This window comes from Chiloscyllium plagiosum, chromosome 3 (assembly GCF_004010195.1).
Source record: "Chiloscyllium plagiosum isolate BGI_BamShark_2017 chromosome 3, ASM401019v2, whole genome shotgun sequence".
Taxonomy (NCBI): domain Eukaryota; kingdom Metazoa; phylum Chordata; class Chondrichthyes; order Orectolobiformes; family Hemiscylliidae; genus Chiloscyllium; species Chiloscyllium plagiosum.
Window position 1 is genome coordinate 2,686,738 of NC_057712.1, and position 18,612 is coordinate 2,705,349.

Sequence of the window (18,612 nt, forward strand, 5' to 3'; positions counted from 1 at the left end):
AATAAAAATATCCTCTGGCAAGATTTTCTAGTTTTCTTTGCTGGAACTTGATGTGAGCTGAAGTGACTTGTAAGAAGGAGATGATAAATAAGAGAAGCTTATTCTAGCCTTGAGAAGATGACTTTATCCTGAAATTTAGATTTGCAGTGGGTTTGCTCTGACATTAATCCATTGTATTTCGTTTTGCTGATCATTTTCACTTGTGGATTTCTGCCGGATACAATTTTCTGACATATAAGAGCATGTACCTCCACGCCTGGGTGTGCAGCAGTTCAGAAAGAAAGCTCACCACCACTTCTGAAAGGACACTTCAGGAAGGATGGCTCTGAATGCTGAGCTGGCCACTTGCATCCACGTGCCATAAATCTTTTTTTATAATTGGTTGCTGTAGTCAAATTTCAGAGAACAGGTTTCTTGTTCAGTGAGTAGTAGAGAGGTGTAATGTGAGAATCTGATGAAAATGAGTTTTGTTTTTGTACCAGGGGTGAACTGCCTGCACGTGGCCTTACCAAATAAAGTTGTGTCTGCCTGTTCAGAGTCAGTTTCCTGGGATGGTCTGTCAAAATCAGCTTCTGGGGGTGGTTAATGCACCAAGGAAGCAGTCTCATCCACAAACAAGATCAATCACAGGGACAGCTCCATCAGTAGCTGTTAAGGTAACAACAACACTGAACTTTAATGCCTTCAGATCATTCCAAGCCATTTGTATGTCAAATCAATCAGTAGTGCACTGGTGCACACAATAGAGCTGTCAGATATATTGTCCACAACAGCTAACGCATTCCTGTTTCCTCACATAAAGCAAGCAGCTGTATGAAAGAGATCTCTGTTTTTTTCATGTGGTGTTGTTCCACAAATTGTAGACATTATTGATAGCAGAGCTTTCAACTCCTGAACTGGAATCCATTGGGTGAATTTTCACTTGGACCATGGATATCTGCCCAGCGTTATGGAGCTGCCTGTGATATATTCATTTCACTGCATTCACTGAACATTCATTAAGTTAGGCGGCAGACAGGTAGTCAAGAGCATGGAAAACGTAAATCCCAAATATGACATTAAATTAAAATACAAGTGTAGAACAAGGTTCAGGATTAATTTACAAACGTAGCAACAACTCTGTCCACAAATGTAGAAAGCACTGCCCCAATGGCATTACACACAGGCTTAAAGAGAAAACAAAGAAGATACAACTATTTAAATTTAAGGAATCCAATTCAGCCCCTCAATTCCTGCTCCCCCATTCAACAAGATCGTGGCTGACCTGATTATATCCTTAAATCCTCACTCCCACCTACCCCTGAGGACATTTCCTCACTTCACAAGGATCAATCTACCTCTGCCTTAAAAAAAGTAAAAGGCTGTGATTCCACAACGTTTTTCAGAAAGAGAGCTCCGAAGATTCATGAAATTCTGAGAGAAAAGAAAATTGCCTCATCTGTCTTAAATGGGTGAGCCATGCTTTTTAAATGGTGACTCCCAGTTCTAGGTTTCTCCATTTACCTTCTGTCTGTTTACCCTGCAAAGACCCTTCAGGATCTTGTATGTTCCAATCAAATCACCTCTTAATCTTCTGAATTCCAGCAAATACAAGCCCAGCCTGTCCAACATTTCATCATAGCACAACCCTCTCATTCCAGATCTTACTCTGGGAAGCCTATTCTGAATAACCTTCAACTCATTTACTCTCTTCCTTAAGGAGATGACCAGTACTCTGTACAGCTCCAAGTGTAGTATCAAAAGTGCCCTGTATAACTGGAGCGTAACCTCCTGTTTTTGTATTCAGTTCTCTCTGCAATGATAATAACTAATTACTTGCTGAATCTGCAGATGAACCTTTTGTGACTAATGCACCAGGTCTCTCTGCTACTCCAAACTCTGCACACTCCCACCATTTAGATAATATGTTTTTATTTATATTCTTCCTCCCAACATGGGCAATTTCACATTTTCCTACATAATGCTCCATTTGCCACATCTTTCCGCAGTCAGTTACCACATTTCTCTCTTTTCTCAGCTGCCTCCTGTCTTCTTCTTTTCTACCTTGTGATCAGCAAATTTGGCAAGCATAGCTTTTGTAACATTTACAGAAATTGTTGAGTTCCCAGCACCAATTCCTGACCACATCACTTTACATCTTAAACCTTAAAAAGACCCTTTCATGTCAGCTGTATGCTTCCGGTTGGCCAGTCAGTCCTGTATCCATGGCAACACACACTACACCATGAACTTGTATTTGCCACAGTAACCTTATATGTAACCCCATATCAATTGCCCTCTGACATCTAAGTACAGTACATCGAATGGTTCTCCTTTATCTGCAGCCCCCTCAAATCACTCCAATAAATTGATCAAGCATGATTTCTCTTTCACAAAACTATGTTGACACTCTCTTGAACTTATCAAGTGTTTGCTTTCACATTTTTCTAACATTTTTCCTTTGACAAATGTTAACCTGAGTGAAGTCTGATTCCCTGTTTTCTGTTTCCCCCTCTTTCTCGATGAAGGGATCATATTTGCTATTGTACAATTTCATCATTCTCGAATAAAGAAAGTTTTAGAGTTGAAGAACAAGCCAAAGAAAAAGCTATTAAGATGAGCTAACTAAATGTTTTATAAAACAATGGATTCTAAAGAAAGTTTTAAAAGTTAGAACATAGAGCTGGACAGTATAGGAACAGGCCCTTCGGCCTATGATGTTGTGCTGAATATGATGCCAAATTAAACTAATCCCTTCTCCCTGTCCTTGATCCATATCCCTCCATTCCATGCCTATTCATGTTGTTATCTATAATTACCCTACACACCCCTATTGTATTTGCCTCCACCACCACCCCAGTAGTGCATTCGACACACCCATCAATCTCTGTGTAAAAACCTCATCCCTCACATCTCCTTTGAGCTTTCCCCCTCTCACCTTAAATTCATGCACCCTAGTATTAGACATTTCAACTCTGGGAAGAAGATTCTGATTATCAACCCTATCTACGCATCTTATAATGTTATAGACTCATATCAAGTCTCCCCTCAGCCTCTGCGACTCCAGGGAAAACAGCCCGAGTTTTTCTAGCCTCCCTTAATAACTCATACTCTGTAATCCAGGCAGCATGTTAGGTGTAAGATGTTAGGTATGTTAAATAACTGAAGTTTTAGGAAATAAATTCCAGAACCTGTGGTCCACACAGCTGACAATGGTAGGAAACAAACAGAAATTCATAATCAAGGAACTAAAATGTTTGCATTTTAAGGGAGACCTGAGACACTGCAAGAGAGATGAGGAGGAGGAAAGGCAGAAAAGGAATTAATCACAGGAGCATGAATTTTAAATTGGATGTGTTTGGGATAAGGGGCCAGTGTATGGTAAAAATGCAAATGGTGATGAGTAAACAGAAGTTGGTCCAGAGGAACATCCAAAGGAAAATGGCAGGCTAGCCAAGCCTTGAAATTGTCAGGAATGGAGATAAAAATGACATGGAAGAGAGTTTGAGCTCCAGTTGGAATGTGGTGAGCCAGGGTTTTTCACCGAAAGATGGTCAGGACCAGGAATGGACTAGTCAACCACCAGGGAATAAAACAGACCAGCGATTGGTATTGATAGTCAGTAAACTACAGGAGTCTCTGAATAGATCAAGTGTTGGTGCATTAACCCAATAAAATAGTAGGGAATCAAGACAAACCATTGGCAGCAGAAACCTTTGAATTACTTCAGAAAGTCTTGGATCGTGTTTTCAGGATTCTTGTGGGGGACAGGGAGCAGCCCCAAGTCGTGGTCCACATAGGCACCAATGACATAGGTAGGAAAAGGGATGGGGAGTAAGGCAGAAATTCAGGGAGCTAGGGTGGAAGCTAAATGATGGAGAAGAGCTAAATGAATACTTTTCATTAGTATTCATACTAGCAAAAGACAATGTGGTCAAGGAGAATACTGAGAAACAGGCTACTAGACTCAATGGGATTGAGGTTCACAAGGAGGAGGTGTTAGCAATTCTGGAAAGTGTAAAAATAGATTAAGTCGGCTGGGCCAGATGGGGTTTATCCTAGGATTCTCCGGGAAGCCAGGGAGGAGATTGCCAAGCCTTTGACTTTGATCTTTATGTTGTCGTTGTCTACAGGAATAGTTCCAGAAGACTGGAGGATAGCAAATGTTGTCCCCTTGTTCAAGAAGAGGGGGAAAGACACGGCTGGAAATTATAAACTTGTGAACCTTACTTCGGTTGTGGGTAAAGTGTTGGAAAAGGTTATAAGAGATCGGATTTATAATCATCTGGAAATGAATAAGTTGATTAGGAATAGTCAACACAGTTTTGTGAAGGGTAGGTCATGCCTCATAAACCTTATTGAGTTCTTTGAGAAGGTGACCAAACAGCTGGATGAGGGTAAAGCAATTGATGTGGTATATATGGATTTCAGCAAGGTGTTTGATAAGATTCCCCATGGTAGGCTATTGCACAAAACACGGAGGCATGGGATTGAGGGTGATTTAGCAGTTTGGATTAGAAATTAGCTAGCTGAAAGAAGACAGAGGGGTGGTTGATGGGAAATATTCATCCTGGAGTTCAGTTACTAGTGGGATAGTTTTGGGTCCACTGTTTGTCATTTTTATAAATGATCTGGATGAGGGCATAGAAGGGTGGGTTAGTAAATTTGCAAGTAGGTAGAGTTGTGGATAGTGCTGAAGGATGTTGTAGGTTACAGAGTGACATAGATAAGCTGCAGAGCTGGGCTGAGAGGTGGCAAATGGAGTTTAATGCAGAAATGTGTGAGGTGATTCACTTTGACATGAGTAATAGGAATGCAGATTACAGGGCTAATGGTAAAATTCTTGGTAATGTAGATGAGCAGAGAGATCTTGGTGTCCATGTATATAGATCCCGAAAAGTTGTCACCCAGGTTGATAAGGCTGTTAAGAAGGCATTCGGTGAGTTAGAGTTTATTGATAGAGGGATTGAGTTTCGGAGCCATGAGATCATGCTGCAGCTGCACAAAACTCTGGTGCGGCCACATTTGGAGTATTGCATACAGTTCTGGTCACCGCATTATAGGAAGGATGTGGAAGCTTTGGAAAGGGTTCAAAGGAGATTTACTAGAATGTTGCCTAGTATGGAGGGAAGGTGTTATGAGGAAAGGCCAAGGGACTTGAGGCTGTTTTCGTTAGAGAGAAGAAGGTTGAGAGGTGACTTAACTGAGACATATAAGATAATCAGAGGGTTAAATAGATTGGACAGTGAGAGCCTATTTCCTCAGATGGTGACACGAGGGGACATAGCTTGAAATTGATATAGGACAGATGTCAGAGGTAGGTTCTTTACTCAGACATTAGTAGGGGTGTGGAATGCACTGCCTGCAACAGTAGTAGACTTGTCAACTTTAAGGGAATTTAAGTGGTCATTGGATAGACATATGAATGAAAACGGAATAGTGTAAGTTAGATAAGCTTCAGATTGGTTCCACGGGTAGGCGCAACATCGAAGGCCGAAGGGCCTTTACTGCATTGTCATATTCTATGTTCCATGCTCTAAATTGAACCATTTATTGGAGTTCTTGGGAGAAGTAACACATGCTCTCCGTGTCTGTGTGGAGTTTGCACATTCTCCCTGTGTCTGCATGCGTTTCCATCGGGTGCTCCTATTTTCTCCTACAGTCCAAAGATGTGCAGGTTAGGGTGGACCGGCCATGTCGAATTGACCATAGTGACCAGGGAAGTGCAGGCTTGGTGGGTTAGCCATGGAGAATGCATGGTTACAGGGGTAGGGGTTGGGTCTGGGTGGGATGGTCTTCGGAGGATCAATGTGAACTCAGGCCGAATAGCCTGTTTCCACACTGGAGGGATTCTATGATTCTAATGCTGCAGATAAAGGAGAACCATTGGATGTACTTCAACTTCCAGAAGGCATTTGATACAGGGCCATGTCAAAGATTACTGTGGAAAATAAAAGTTGATGGTGTCGGGGCTAACATTTGTTCTGTGGCAATGCTGCGGTGGGCTAATGCACCTTCTTTTTCTAGATGAAAGAACAGGACTAAGTCAAATGATTTTTCTCATATGAAACTGTCTTTGATATTCAGGATAAATATTCATCCCTGGATTGTAACTATGTTAAGACATTTTACAATATGAAGTGAAAATTAATGTAAAGAGTTAACTGTGACCAAATGGACATGTGTTCAGCATGTATTTGTCTGTTCAGGCCATGAGTTCACTTTCTGAGCAAATTCTGGGATTCTTATTCGATTGATCTAAGTCTACCAGATAGCAAAGAAATTGCTGTACCTTGACATGTTACACAACCTCACTGCAGAAGGAAACCTGCGGAAGGAAACATGTAAACTGGCATCAAAGCAGAATATTGTGACATGACTAAACAACAGAACCATTGTTACTTTGTGAATCACCAATTCAGCACAGGATTGGCTGAAACTGCATCTTCTTCATACATCAAGCAATGAAAGCACCTGGGCTTGTGTCAGCTTAGGAGACAAGAAAAATAATTTTGTCAAGTCTTGAAAGTGACAAGTCACCCCAGACAAATGGAAGGCACTATATTATTTCTGTTCTTTATGTTCTTAGGCTGATAGATGGATGTGAAAGCTCCCGATGTTTCACTTCAAAGTGTGTGAGCAAAAGTGCCCACATTTCATTTTCATTTGTCATTTTCACAAAATAAACAAAAATACCATTAGTAATGTTTGGCACTGATTCTGCATAGTTTTGTTTATAAAAATACATCGTATCAGAACTTTAAAAATATTTACTGTAGTTTTTTGAAGATTAGAGCATAGCTTTTGATAAAAGTCAATAAGAGCTCAGAGAGCTTCTAAAGACCATATACATATGGCCTCTTGTATGGACTGTACTTACAGCTGCTGTTGCTGTGTTGCTCTTAAATATAATCCAGGCAATAGGTAAATCTTCTATCAATATTAAGGTACAGAGCAGGAAATGGAGGCTGAGTTTTCCAACATGCAACACTGCTTTGTGTAGTGGAAACCATGGGATTTTTTACTGCTGACTGAAAATACCTTCTCTGAAGCAGTACTACTTTCAATTATCCAGCATTGAATTAATGCTCAGCTTTCCTTTTCATGCTTCTTTGCTATCTTCTGATATTCAATAGACTTTAAGGAGAAAATATCACATCTGCAGCCTAAGGTGAATGTAACTCAATTACAAAGATGTTAAGTGATAAATAATTCCATCTGGTTTTATTTCCATATTTAATCATGGAAACAGAGGAGGGATGTGGCAGTGGGGAAAAACAATGATTCAGTCATGAAAGAAAGGATTCATACTTCCTTGATTGGCTATGGTGGAGGAAACTGATATCGGGTTTAGGCGATAGCGTTTCACACAACTGGGCAGCTCGTAACATTATTGGAGGTGCATAGGTGTACACGGGAGCAGAAGAGGATATAGTCAGTTTTGCAAAAATTTAATGAGTGCACTCAATATCAAATAGACTGTGGTGATGGCTTAGGAATTGTGGAACAAGCAAACAGGTTGTGCAGAGAATCATTTATACTCATGTAGAAGTTAATATCATGTGTCTGACTAACATCACCTGAGGCTAGTGATGAAGAGAAATGATAACTACATGTAGGGACATGGGAGAAAAGTTTTAGGAGAAATTGTGAAGAGAATGTTGGTGAGTCATTACATGGAGTGTGTTGTTAGATGAGAGTGTAGATTGTAGAGTTGACTTTCTCATTATCCATCTGCTAAAAGACGAGAGAAGGGCCATGATGTCACGGTGCTATGGGAGGAGTTTGTGGAGGAGAGCCCTACATGGATAGAGAGTGAGCAATGTTATTGTTGGCAGCTGGCAGGTTACAATTGCTAAGGAAACTCAGAAGCTGCAAAAAACAATTCCAATGGCTTTTATTTGTAATTTTTCTCAGTGAGATTACAGTTCTTTTCTAAACTGGAAGCCTGATTTGAGGGCATTAATCATGGAGTGATAGAAAAAGTAGTATAATTGCAAGGTCTCCACATTTTTCAATGTTCTTTAAAAGCAATGAGTTGTTCAAGATGCAGGGGAAGGAGTAACTCACTAATTACACATTTCCAGAAAGACTATAGCTCTGAAATTCAGATCCCCACTCCTTTTCAAAAATACCTCCCCCTCTCTTTCACTGCGGGATTAGTGGATTTATCATCAAAAGTATAATTTGAAGTGGAAAGCTTCAAAAGCATAAAAATAGTCACTATTATTATGTATACAATTGGTGGGAATTTTAGGAAATACTTCTGCAAGCATTGTGTATGATTATATAAAATGTAAATCCATCATGTGAATTGCAGTTTGCTGGACATTGTTATTTTCTTAAATTGAACACAAAGACACAAGATATTGGAGCAGGAGGAAGACATTTACTTTCCTGAGGTTGCACTGATATTCAATAGTAATACCTGATTGTTCCCATTACTTGAGGTTCCTGACTGTTTCATTAAAAATCTGTCCAAATCAACTCTGGGTATGTTCAATGAGCCGGCCTCCACTGATGTCTGGATCGAAAATATCAAAGAAATAACTTTGTGAAAGCAGAAGCACCTCAGATGAAAATTATACAAGTGGATTTTGTAACTGATCATGCAGTGAGATAGAGAAAGCGAAAACAGGTTATATCAAGGCTTATGGTCATAGATAATCTTCCAATAAACACTGTAGCAGACCAATCCTACTTCATTATAGTGTATGAAATCTTTGTCACTGACTTCAGAAGCAATAATTGTTTCTGTCGTTTATCTTAAACATAGCATTTATCTTAAACATAATATTTGTGTAAGGTAGCCATTTCTTGGCGATGTATAACAAAATCCTAACATGTATAAATGATCTTGAAGAATTATGTAATTTGAATCCCCACCCTTGGGTTATTAACCTCCCTTGTAATTCAGTCCTGTGCTCTTGGCTGCTTGCTATGATTATCAACAATAATTGATTATTTATTTAAACTGTGAATGCCTTCTATTGTTTTTGCAAAAGTGCAATGTTCTTATCGACTTCCCTTAAAATCTTGAGATAGGAACTTTCTGATCCTGGGGGTGTGTTGTTGTTTTCTTCCTTCCTGTTGGTTTGCTGACCCTGTTTGGTGAGACCCTGTTCCTAATTCACTGTTAGTTATATTGGTTTGCCTGGTCCACTAACCTCTTCATCAACAGTAACTATAGAAACTTCAACATCTTTATCATTTCTTTATTTTCATTGATAATCTCACCATTAGCAGTTTTCAAAGGGTTACTCCTGACCACTGTCTCTTTCCAAATTGTGGAATTATTTTGCTTTGATTTTGTTATCTCTTACTGTCTGCTGGTTACCCTTTGATGCTGTTTAATTGTTTTCCATTTGCTCAGATGTATTTAATTTTTAAATAAAACCTGAAAAAACTGGGAATGCTGTAAATCAGAGACAAAAATAAAAATTACTGGAAAAGCAATTTGAAAACAGCATAATATCAAAGCTTATGGTCAGAGAGAACCTTCTGAAGGGTCACTCAACACTAAACGTTAACTCTGATTTTTCTCCACAGATGCTGCCAGACCGGCTGAGGAATTGTTTCCAGTAGTTTCTGTTTTTGTCTCTATTTATTTTTTGTAGTTTTGTAGGACTTGTCTTTTAGTGTTATACTGTTTCTACCTCTTTAGTCATATTTGGCTTATTTTTTGCCAAGTGAAGGCTCTTGTCCCTCAGGGATATAAACTTATTTCATATTATGTCAAATTCCTTTTTGAACTTTAATCCTCTGACATTTTACTTATTGACAGATTTGCTCCGTTTACTTTGCATACTCTATCTCATTGCATTAAAGTCAGTCTTATATACATCAAAGCTTTCAGCTGATTTATACTTGTATACTTGAAATACTATAATGAACTCAACCATATTATGAGAGCAACTAGTTATTCACTTTGTTAACTAAATCTAACTCATTTTAAATCTAACGTAAAATTGCCTCTTATTGTTTCTAGAATACACTCTTGGACTAAAAAGAATTCAACCCTTTCTAAGATTTGCTCGTCTGCTTTACCCAATTAAGATAAAAGTTAAACTGTCCATTAAATCTATTCTATGTTTGCTTCATGCATCTTTAAATTTGCAGTTTTAAAATTTACTATTTCACTTGTGCACTTAGAGACACAGAGTCATAAAGCATGGAAACAGAGCCGTCAGTCCAACTCATCCATGCCAACCAAAGTTTCCCAAATTAAATTTGTCCCATTTGCCTATATTTAGCCCATATCCTTCTACACCTTTCCTGTTCATTCCATATACAAACCACCCTCTGTGTGAAGAAGTTGCCCCTCAAGTCTCTTTTAAATTTTTCTCCACTCGTCTTAAAACTATGCCCTCTAGTTTTGAACTCCCTACTCAATGGGAAAGACTTTTGTTATTCACCTTATCTGTGCCTCTCATGGTTTTATTAACCTCTATAAGATCACCCCTCAACCTTCTCTGCTTTTGAAAAGGTTCCAGCCTCTCCACTGAAACTCACTCAAACTCTTCAGTCTCAGCAACATCCTTGTAAATCTTTTCAGAGAATTCCCAACTTTTGGACTCGATTTACCTTGTACAGCTGCAGTGTGCATCAGCAGAGAGTGCTTCCTTAGAATGTTCTCTTCTATCTGTCTCCCATTTCTGTAATAGCGTCACACATGAATTGTAAACTGAAAAAAGACTGGGCTGGAATGTACTTTTTCACTCTCCACCTCCAAACATTATGGTTCTGAAACAGAGTTTAATGTTATTTGTTAGGAAGAGCACCGAAAAGTGAATCATCACAGAAGGTCGAAGGTTTTGTTTTGGTACAGGTTGCTCTGCTCTAGTGCGTATTACATCAACGTGAATTTGCTGTCATGTGATTGATGAATTGCAGATGCTGTTTGCAAAGCACGGACTTTTAAACCGTGTGTTGGCTGTAACATGATTACATCACCAACATGTTAAGTGCTGTTTCTAAAGCATGATTTTTCTATAACACGGGATTGGACGCGAACACAATTATCATGTTATAGAAGAACTACCTGTATCCGGAGAATCAGTCTGTTCCTCCCACTCCTGATCAAAGAACAAAGAACAAGGAAAATTTACTGCCCAGGAACAAGCTCTTCAGCCCTCCAAGCCTGAGCTGATCAAAATCTACTGTTAAACCTATCGCCCAATTCCCAAGCATCTGTATCCCTCTGCTCCCCACCTACTCATGCATCTGTCCAAACACACCTTAAATTAGTCTACCGTGCCTGCCTCTACCACCTCTGCTGGCAACGCGTTCCAGACACCTACCACCGTACCACCCTCTGTGTAAAGTAATTGCCGCGTGTATCCCCTTTAAACTTTTCACCCCTCACCTTGAAAGCATGACCTCTTGTTATTGAATCCTTCACCCTGGGAAAAAGCTTGTCTCTATCCACCCTGTCTATACCCTTCATGATTTTGTAAACCTCAGTCAGGTCCCCCCCTCAATCTCCTTTTTTCTAATGAAAGCAAACAACCTACTCAACCTCTCTTCATAGCTAGCACCTTCCATACCAGGCAACATCCTCGCAAATCTTCTCTGTACCCTCTCCAAATCGTTCACATCCTTTTGGTAACGTGGCGACCAGAACTGTACACAGTATTCTAAATGCAGCCGAACCAATGTCTTGTACAATCTTAACGTGACTTGCCAGCTCTTATACTCAATATCCCGTCCGATGAAGGCAAGCATACTATATGCCGCCTTGATCACTCTATCCACCTGTGCAGCAACCTTCAGGGTACAATGGACCTGCACTCCCAGATCTCTCTGCTCATCAACTTTTCACAAGAAATCCTCAAAGAAAATTGGAGAAATAGTTCGATAAAATAAACCTTCTGCACCACATCTGCCCTAAATGCTGCCATTTCTAATATTCATCTCTTTTCCTTCTTCTTCCTGTAAATGCACTGACAAGCTGGGAGGCCCTTTCATTGCCACCATCAGCTCGCCAATCTTCCTGATGTGGCCTGGTTTTATGTGTGAACTTATCTTCGGCACTTTGGAGACGTCACAGAGAATCTTGAAGCTGTTCAATGTCTCATATTTATATAAAGATTGTCCACAGTCAGTGAGGGAGCCTTCCCCATGCAGTTTCTCTGAGGTTAATTTATGTCGTCATCGCTGTCGTGTACCTCTTTATTAAATGAATTCAGCTAATTCAGCGAGAACTAAGAACTCAGCACTGTAGCAGGCAATTAACCTGCATCACTGCCTGACAACTCACCCATTTCAAATTAGGGAAGTCAGAATCTGTTGATATAAATTTTGTTCTTTGTTGATTTGGATTTTCCAAGCTATGAACATTTCTGAGATGCTTTTGAAGATTGAGGCACTGAGTTAAGATGTTTTAAGAACAGCAAAGGGGAACTCTGACGAGCAGTACTATTTTGTTGGTAATGAGTCTCACCAAGCTAACGTGTCATATTTGGCTCAGTGGTCACTCTCTTATTTCTCTGTCTGAAGGGAACAACTTCAAGTCCTATTGCAGCACATTACTGAGAAAGTATGATATTGCCAGAACTGCCATCTTTCAGATAAAATATTGACCCACCGTCTTATTTGTAAGCTCTCATGGATACAAAATATACCACAGCATGAATCAGAGGAAAGTGAAGGCACTCTGCTAAAGTCCTGATCAACGTCCCTCCATCATAGCTACCCCACCAAAAGCACATTGACTGTTGTTTAGAACTCCTGCTGTTTGCACATCAACTGCCAAAGTTGCCTGGAGGAGCTGGACCTCAAACATAATTCGAGATGCTCTTAAAATTATAGAATCCCATAGTGTGGACACAAGCCATTCAGCCAATCAAGTCCACACCAACTGCCCAGACCAACACCCCCCCAACTCCCTCATTCCTCTCCCTATAACTCTGCATTCCCCATGGCCAATCCACCTCACCTGCACATTTTGGACTGTGGGAGGAAACCAGAGCACCTGGAGGAAACCCATGCAGACACGGGGAGAATGTTCAAACTGCTCAAGAGTGGAATTGAACCTGGACCTTTGGCGCTGTGAGGCAGCCGTGCTAACCACTGACTCACCGTACCATCCGAAGCATGTTCACGGTGCCATACAAATCTGAGTGTTTTGTTTCATCATTGATTCGCAGTCCCTTCCTTTCACAGTAACTCATCTCAACTCTGTTTTCGCATCCTTGGCTGCTAACATATTTCACAATGACACAATGCCTTGTAATGTTTGTGGAAGAAATGAGGTCACTTGGTCTGCTTTGTATTTGCCTTACAATGTGGTGGTCTATGTTGACATAATAATGTAATACATTGTTGTAAAAGGAGAAAAAAGGATTTTCCACAAACTATTTCATAATTATGAGATCTTCTGAATGTGCTAAGCAATCATGTCACTAGTTTTCATTTCTTTACACATTTATCAATTAGATGTTAGAAATGTTCCTGGAAAACTTCATATACCTCTGCTAACTGGCTCCAGAGGCCAACATAATAGCCTCTCTGTGGTATGTTTGATGTGGAGGGTGTATGGAGCAGATATTTAGCCAGGCTGGAAGCTGTCAGCCACTCAGTCTGTGATGGGGTTAATTGATGTCCACTCAAGGACTTTGTCCCACTCTTGCTGGGCTTCATCAGCTACAACTGGTGGACTCACCATGTGAGTAGCCAGTTATAGGTCCCAGGGGCTGGGGAAGTGGGCAGTGTGACCCCTGCTTTCAAGCACTCATTGCCTGATCAAGAGGGCCTGCAGTAAGAAGGAAGGAGTCTGCTGAGAGTTACCCCCAATCCTCGGCATCTCTCTCCTCTCCCCTCCAACTCCACCTCACAATCCCTGTCATTACATTCCAGGGTTCGTGGAGATCCTAGGCCTCAGGTAGATATCGTGCAGGAAGCAACCACTGCCTCCTCTGATTGGTCAGCAGCTCTCAAAGAGATGAGATTCCCATCCAATTAACATGACCAGCTTCCCAAAAAGGCAACACAGGGCTCTCATCCACTCTCCAGTCTTTGCCCAATACCACCGTTTTCTCCATTGAATACCTGCTTGCTCATTTAGGGCAATTGGCTTACCTTTTATTATTTGGAATTGTGGGAAAGGGAAGTAATTGTGCAAACATAGTTGTCATATAACTTCTGACAACTCCAGCTGAAAAGGTCAACTTCCTTAGCAACTAACCCCAGTTTGTTGGAGCAGGGGCCACTTGAAACTATTGGAAATGCAATCCATTCTGGCTCACTAACTGAGTGATTCCATGATTTGGAGATGCCGGTGATGGACTGGGGTGTACAAAGTTAAAAATCACACAACATCACCTGATGAAGGAGCAGCGCTCCGAAAGCTAGTGCTTCCAATTAAACCTGTTGGACTATAACCTGGTGTTGTGTGATTTTTAACTGAGTGATTCCAATGTGAGAGAGAAGAAAAAATGTATTTTGAACTGATGCAAAATCTACCAGCTCCCAGCATTAACCCTGAATCCCATGACAGAACTTAAGGTGATATCATAGATATGTGGTTTATAAAGGAAATATGAGACCTCAGCTATGTGGGTCACACAGTTTCATTTGCAGGAGAACTGAATTTCACTAAGTGGGAAATGCAGATTTCTTCACAACCTCAGAACTTATCTAACTGCCTGTTATTCACCCCCCTACATAAAGGACTGCATACCATTTCAAGATTGTTTGTAATTATAATCAGACATTATGGTAGAACCCAGGTATTATTATATTGTGTTTCATATTGAGGTCTCGTACGTTGGGTGATATCATGCAGCAGAACCGTGAATGAGTTTTTTTGTTTTTTTTAGGATCTGAGGAAGACACCACATCAACACAGGAATCAGTAAAAATAGAGGTAATATCCTTTCTTTTATCTTATGTATGATATAAATGTTTCAATGTGCATGGGAGTGAGTTTTTGTGGAACATTATTTCCTATTTCATGATACTTTGCTCAACTGCTTTTACATCAGAATGTTTATGTCACTCCCTGTCTATTCAATGCTGCATTACATCATGGATGGTTCCAGGCAGAGTAGATGAAAGTGGATCCAGTAAACATCCCATTATTTACAATATTACAGTTTGGTCGAATTGCCATGAAATGAAATCCCTGGATTCATATCACACACATTTAAAACATTATTTTGAATTCTGTTCAATGCACAAGCATACTTTTTTTTATAATGTAAATTCTCTAAGTTTCACATTATGTCGGGGACAAGCCTGTTAATTTATATCCAGATAAGGTTTGTTCATTGTTATTAAATAGAGATGTGAATTACACGACCATACTTATGCTCACAGTTTATTCATGTGTAGCTTCTGATTGAAGCCATCATATTTCATCAGAAGTCCCACAAGCCGGGTATATGTATCGTCAATGTTTCAGGTTCATTTATACCACACTCTGCATCAAAACACAATTAAGTGATTTATGAGGGTTTTTTTCATTCATACATCAATTATCAACAGTCGCTGTTGTTACTTAATAACTACAAATATTGTCCTACACTGAGTGCTCCACTTTCTTCCCACAATTCAAAGATGTGCAGGCTAGGGTGGATTGGCAATGCTACATTGTCCGTAGTATCCAGGGATGTACAGGGTAGGTGCACAAGTCTTGGGAAATGTGGAGTTATGGAGGTTACAGGGATAGGGTGGCCATGCTTTTCTGAGGGTTGGTGCAGAGTTGATAGGCCAAATCATCTCAAACTGCACTGGAAGGATTCTATGAAAATATGTTTAATTGATAAGCCACAGGCTACCTTTCACTAGGTATATTTAAGAGTCCATTTGTGTGTTAATAAGAAGCTTCAGAATTTAACCAGGAGGAATGGATGTTAAATTCACTAAAATGTAAATACAACATGTTCTGGGTTTAATTGACCAAATGAAACTGCAAAACTCCCCCCTCCTTGTGCATAGGTGTATTTTTCTTTAATTTGGAAGAGATTTTCCAAATTGTTTTCAGTTTTGTCTGCCACTGTTCAGTAAAACCTAAAACACTCCACATTTAATCAAGCGTTTGAACCAAAACTGGTTGGATAACCCTTTCCAGACCAGCTCAATGCTCTGGAGAAATGTCCCTGACCAGCTGTAATTTGGATCAAACTCTCACCTCCATCTCCAGCAACCTAGCTGTTGGTAGCATTTAGAGTAACTCATTCTCGCTCAGTATTGTTAACTTGGTCTTGAAGTTAGAAGTAAATAACTGGTGTATAATAGATTAATGTTGTGAACAATATGTGTTCTTTTTGACCAGGGAACAAGGGGCCGGCGTCGTGGCCAATCAGGATGGGAGAGTAGTCTGCGTCAGAGACCAATGCAGCGAATAACGTTCCAGGCCGGTGATCCCTATTACATCAGCAAAAGGAAGAGAGATGAGTGGCTGGCAAAATGGAAGAAGGAGGTCAGTCAATGTTATGAAAACAACTGGGCTTATGTTAAGAGAAGAACAAGATCCTCATTCATTTAAAAGTGGGGTTAACATTCAAATAAAGGATGAAAATGGCAGTTTGAAACTTGCACTAAATTTAAGATAAACCCATTATAAGTTGACAGAGTTCATATCCCCTGTGCTTGAATATCAAATAGTAGGTAACCAGGAATTACAAAGCAATGACACAATCAAGCCAGTTCAGATACATCAGGCATCCTCTTGAATAAAAGATGCTGTATCTTTTAATCACCTTCTTCCGACTCCTGTTGACAAGTTTATGTCCAATTTTGAATTAATTGACTGTGGGCATTTCTGGTGTTTGTGCAGAGTTTTCATGTATCCTAATGTGATGGAAAAGGTTGATGTCAGTGAGTCCTGTTTACATCAAACATTTGGGATCTGTAATTGAGGGTACATTGATCCCACGATAGAAGGTTACTACAATGTTCTTAGCTAAAAGGTATCAAGTTATTCATTTGGTTGCCGCTATTGTATGATAGTGTAATGCATTCTGATGTAAACCTAGTTGAAGTCCAACATTAATGGAGTTTTTTTAATAATACTCGTTACTAGCAGATTTTCTTTGCTCAAAGATGACATTAGCACTTTGGAGATGAACATTAGGTGTAGTTTCCCCATTCCTCTTTAGACATTTCTTATTAACGTAACAAGAAAATGGAGGGGGAAAGGCAGAGCAGGAGGACACATGGCCTTGTAATCTGTATTTTATACCTCCATGGTTTAGATATTTGCACCTTGCCCTCACTGTTTTGTAAACATGACATAATCTAATCAGCAGAATATAAATCTGTGAATTGCTCTGACTTAGTCCTGTAAGGTCTGCACAGATTATTGCTTTTTAATTTGTTACAATTCTAGATCTTTTATTTGCCAGTTTGAAACTAAGAGACAAAGAAAACACAAGGAACAAAGCCTTGTTTTCATTGTCCTGGTTTTCAGGTGTACAGAATGTAGAAGCTCGCTGTGAACTGTGACTAAAGTTCTAATTCGAAACCAGAACCAGAGATCCTGCAACTTCTTAAAGTAGCTAGCCGCAGGACACTGGCTATTTAAATAAAGAATGGAAACAAAAGAGCAGAAAAGATTGTAAACTGTTCTGATTTCATTGCACCATGAGAATATAGCACGTACAAGGCCCTTTGGCCCATCGAGCCTACTCCAGCATTCAATAAGGTCACGGCTGATCTGGTTGAGCAAACCTTCAGCATTTGTTGAGACTTTTTCTTGGGGGTTGTTATGTACTTGGTATTTAATGTGATGTCATGTTGCAGTGAACTCAGTGTATTCTGGAACTCAGGAGAGTCCTGATGGATAAAGGCTTGTTAGATTAGAATATCCTTTTAATGTCACATGTACTGCATTGTGGAAATACAGTGAAAAGTATTTACAATGTCGACCTCTTATGGCACTATCTTAGGTACAAGTACCTCGGTACAAGACTTGGATACGACAGAGGAATATAAGTAGTTGCATTACTTTACAGAATTTAGAATTGAACCCATTAAAGGGTTGACATTACAGTAAGGTAGGGCATTTCAAATAGACATTACGGGTGTAGCAGCTCAGTGTAGGGCCTCTGCCTATGGTCTGACCCTCCTGCCCACACCAGACTCCAGTCTAACAGCCATCTCCATTCCACTCGAAGCCTCCGTACTGGCACTCAGCTGCTCCAAGGTAAGTTCCAGGACTGCCTGCCTTTCGCTAGTCTCCACCTGGGACTTGCTACCCTCACGATGCTCCGGGATTCACTGCTCCAGGACTTGCTTCTCCGGGATTTGCCACTCCAGGACTCACTGCTCCGGGACTCACTGCTCCGGGCGGTGCGGGGTTGTGGGACTATGAGGTTGGAGGCAGTGGATGGGAGGTCCTCTGAGGTGGTGAGGTTATGGATGGTCTGGGAGATGATGGTTTGGTGGTGGGGGGTGGGGTCATGGTCAAGGAGGCAGTAGGAGGAGGTGTCTGCGAGCTGGTGTTTAGCCTCAGTGGTGTAAAGGTCGGTGCGCCAAGCTACCACCGCACCTCCCTTGTTGTTGTTCTACCTCCAGCCCAAAATCCACAAACCTGACTGCCCCGGCCAACCCATTGTCTCAGCCTGCTCCTGCCCCACTGAACTCATCTCTGCATACCTCAACACGGTCCTGTCCCCCTTCATCCAAGAA

At 40.5% G+C, this 18,612-nt stretch overlaps 1 protein-coding gene and 1 long non-coding RNA gene across 10 annotated transcripts in view; one reads left to right on the forward strand and one right to left on the reverse strand.

Annotated features, from left to right (window-relative positions):
• Positions 1–10,743, reverse strand: part of LOC122540415 — a 56,305-nt gene extending 45,562 nt beyond the window's left edge. Inside the window, exons 1-3 of one of the 2 annotated variants that reach the window (XR_006309299.1) lie at positions 10,564–10,743; positions 8,408–8,503; positions 531–648 (exon numbers count right to left, since the gene is read on the reverse strand). This is a non-coding gene — a long non-coding RNA (uncharacterized LOC122540415). Of the gene's footprint in view, positions 1–530; positions 649–8,407; positions 8,504–10,563 lie in introns of those variants that run through there. The other variant, XR_006309298.1, reaches the window with a different exon arrangement.
• Positions 1–18,612, forward strand: part of dnmt3ab (DNA (cytosine-5-)-methyltransferase 3 alpha b) — a 571,533-nt gene that overhangs the window by 299,902 nt on the left and 253,019 nt on the right. For all 8 annotated transcript variants that reach the window (XM_043676070.1, XM_043676107.1, XM_043676111.1 and 5 more), the window contains 2 exons: positions 14,799–14,845; positions 16,256–16,402. In XM_043676070.1, the coding sequence (XP_043532005.1) occupies positions 14,799–14,845; positions 16,256–16,402 (194 nt within the window). The remainder of the gene's footprint in view (positions 1–14,798; positions 14,846–16,255; positions 16,403–18,612) is intronic.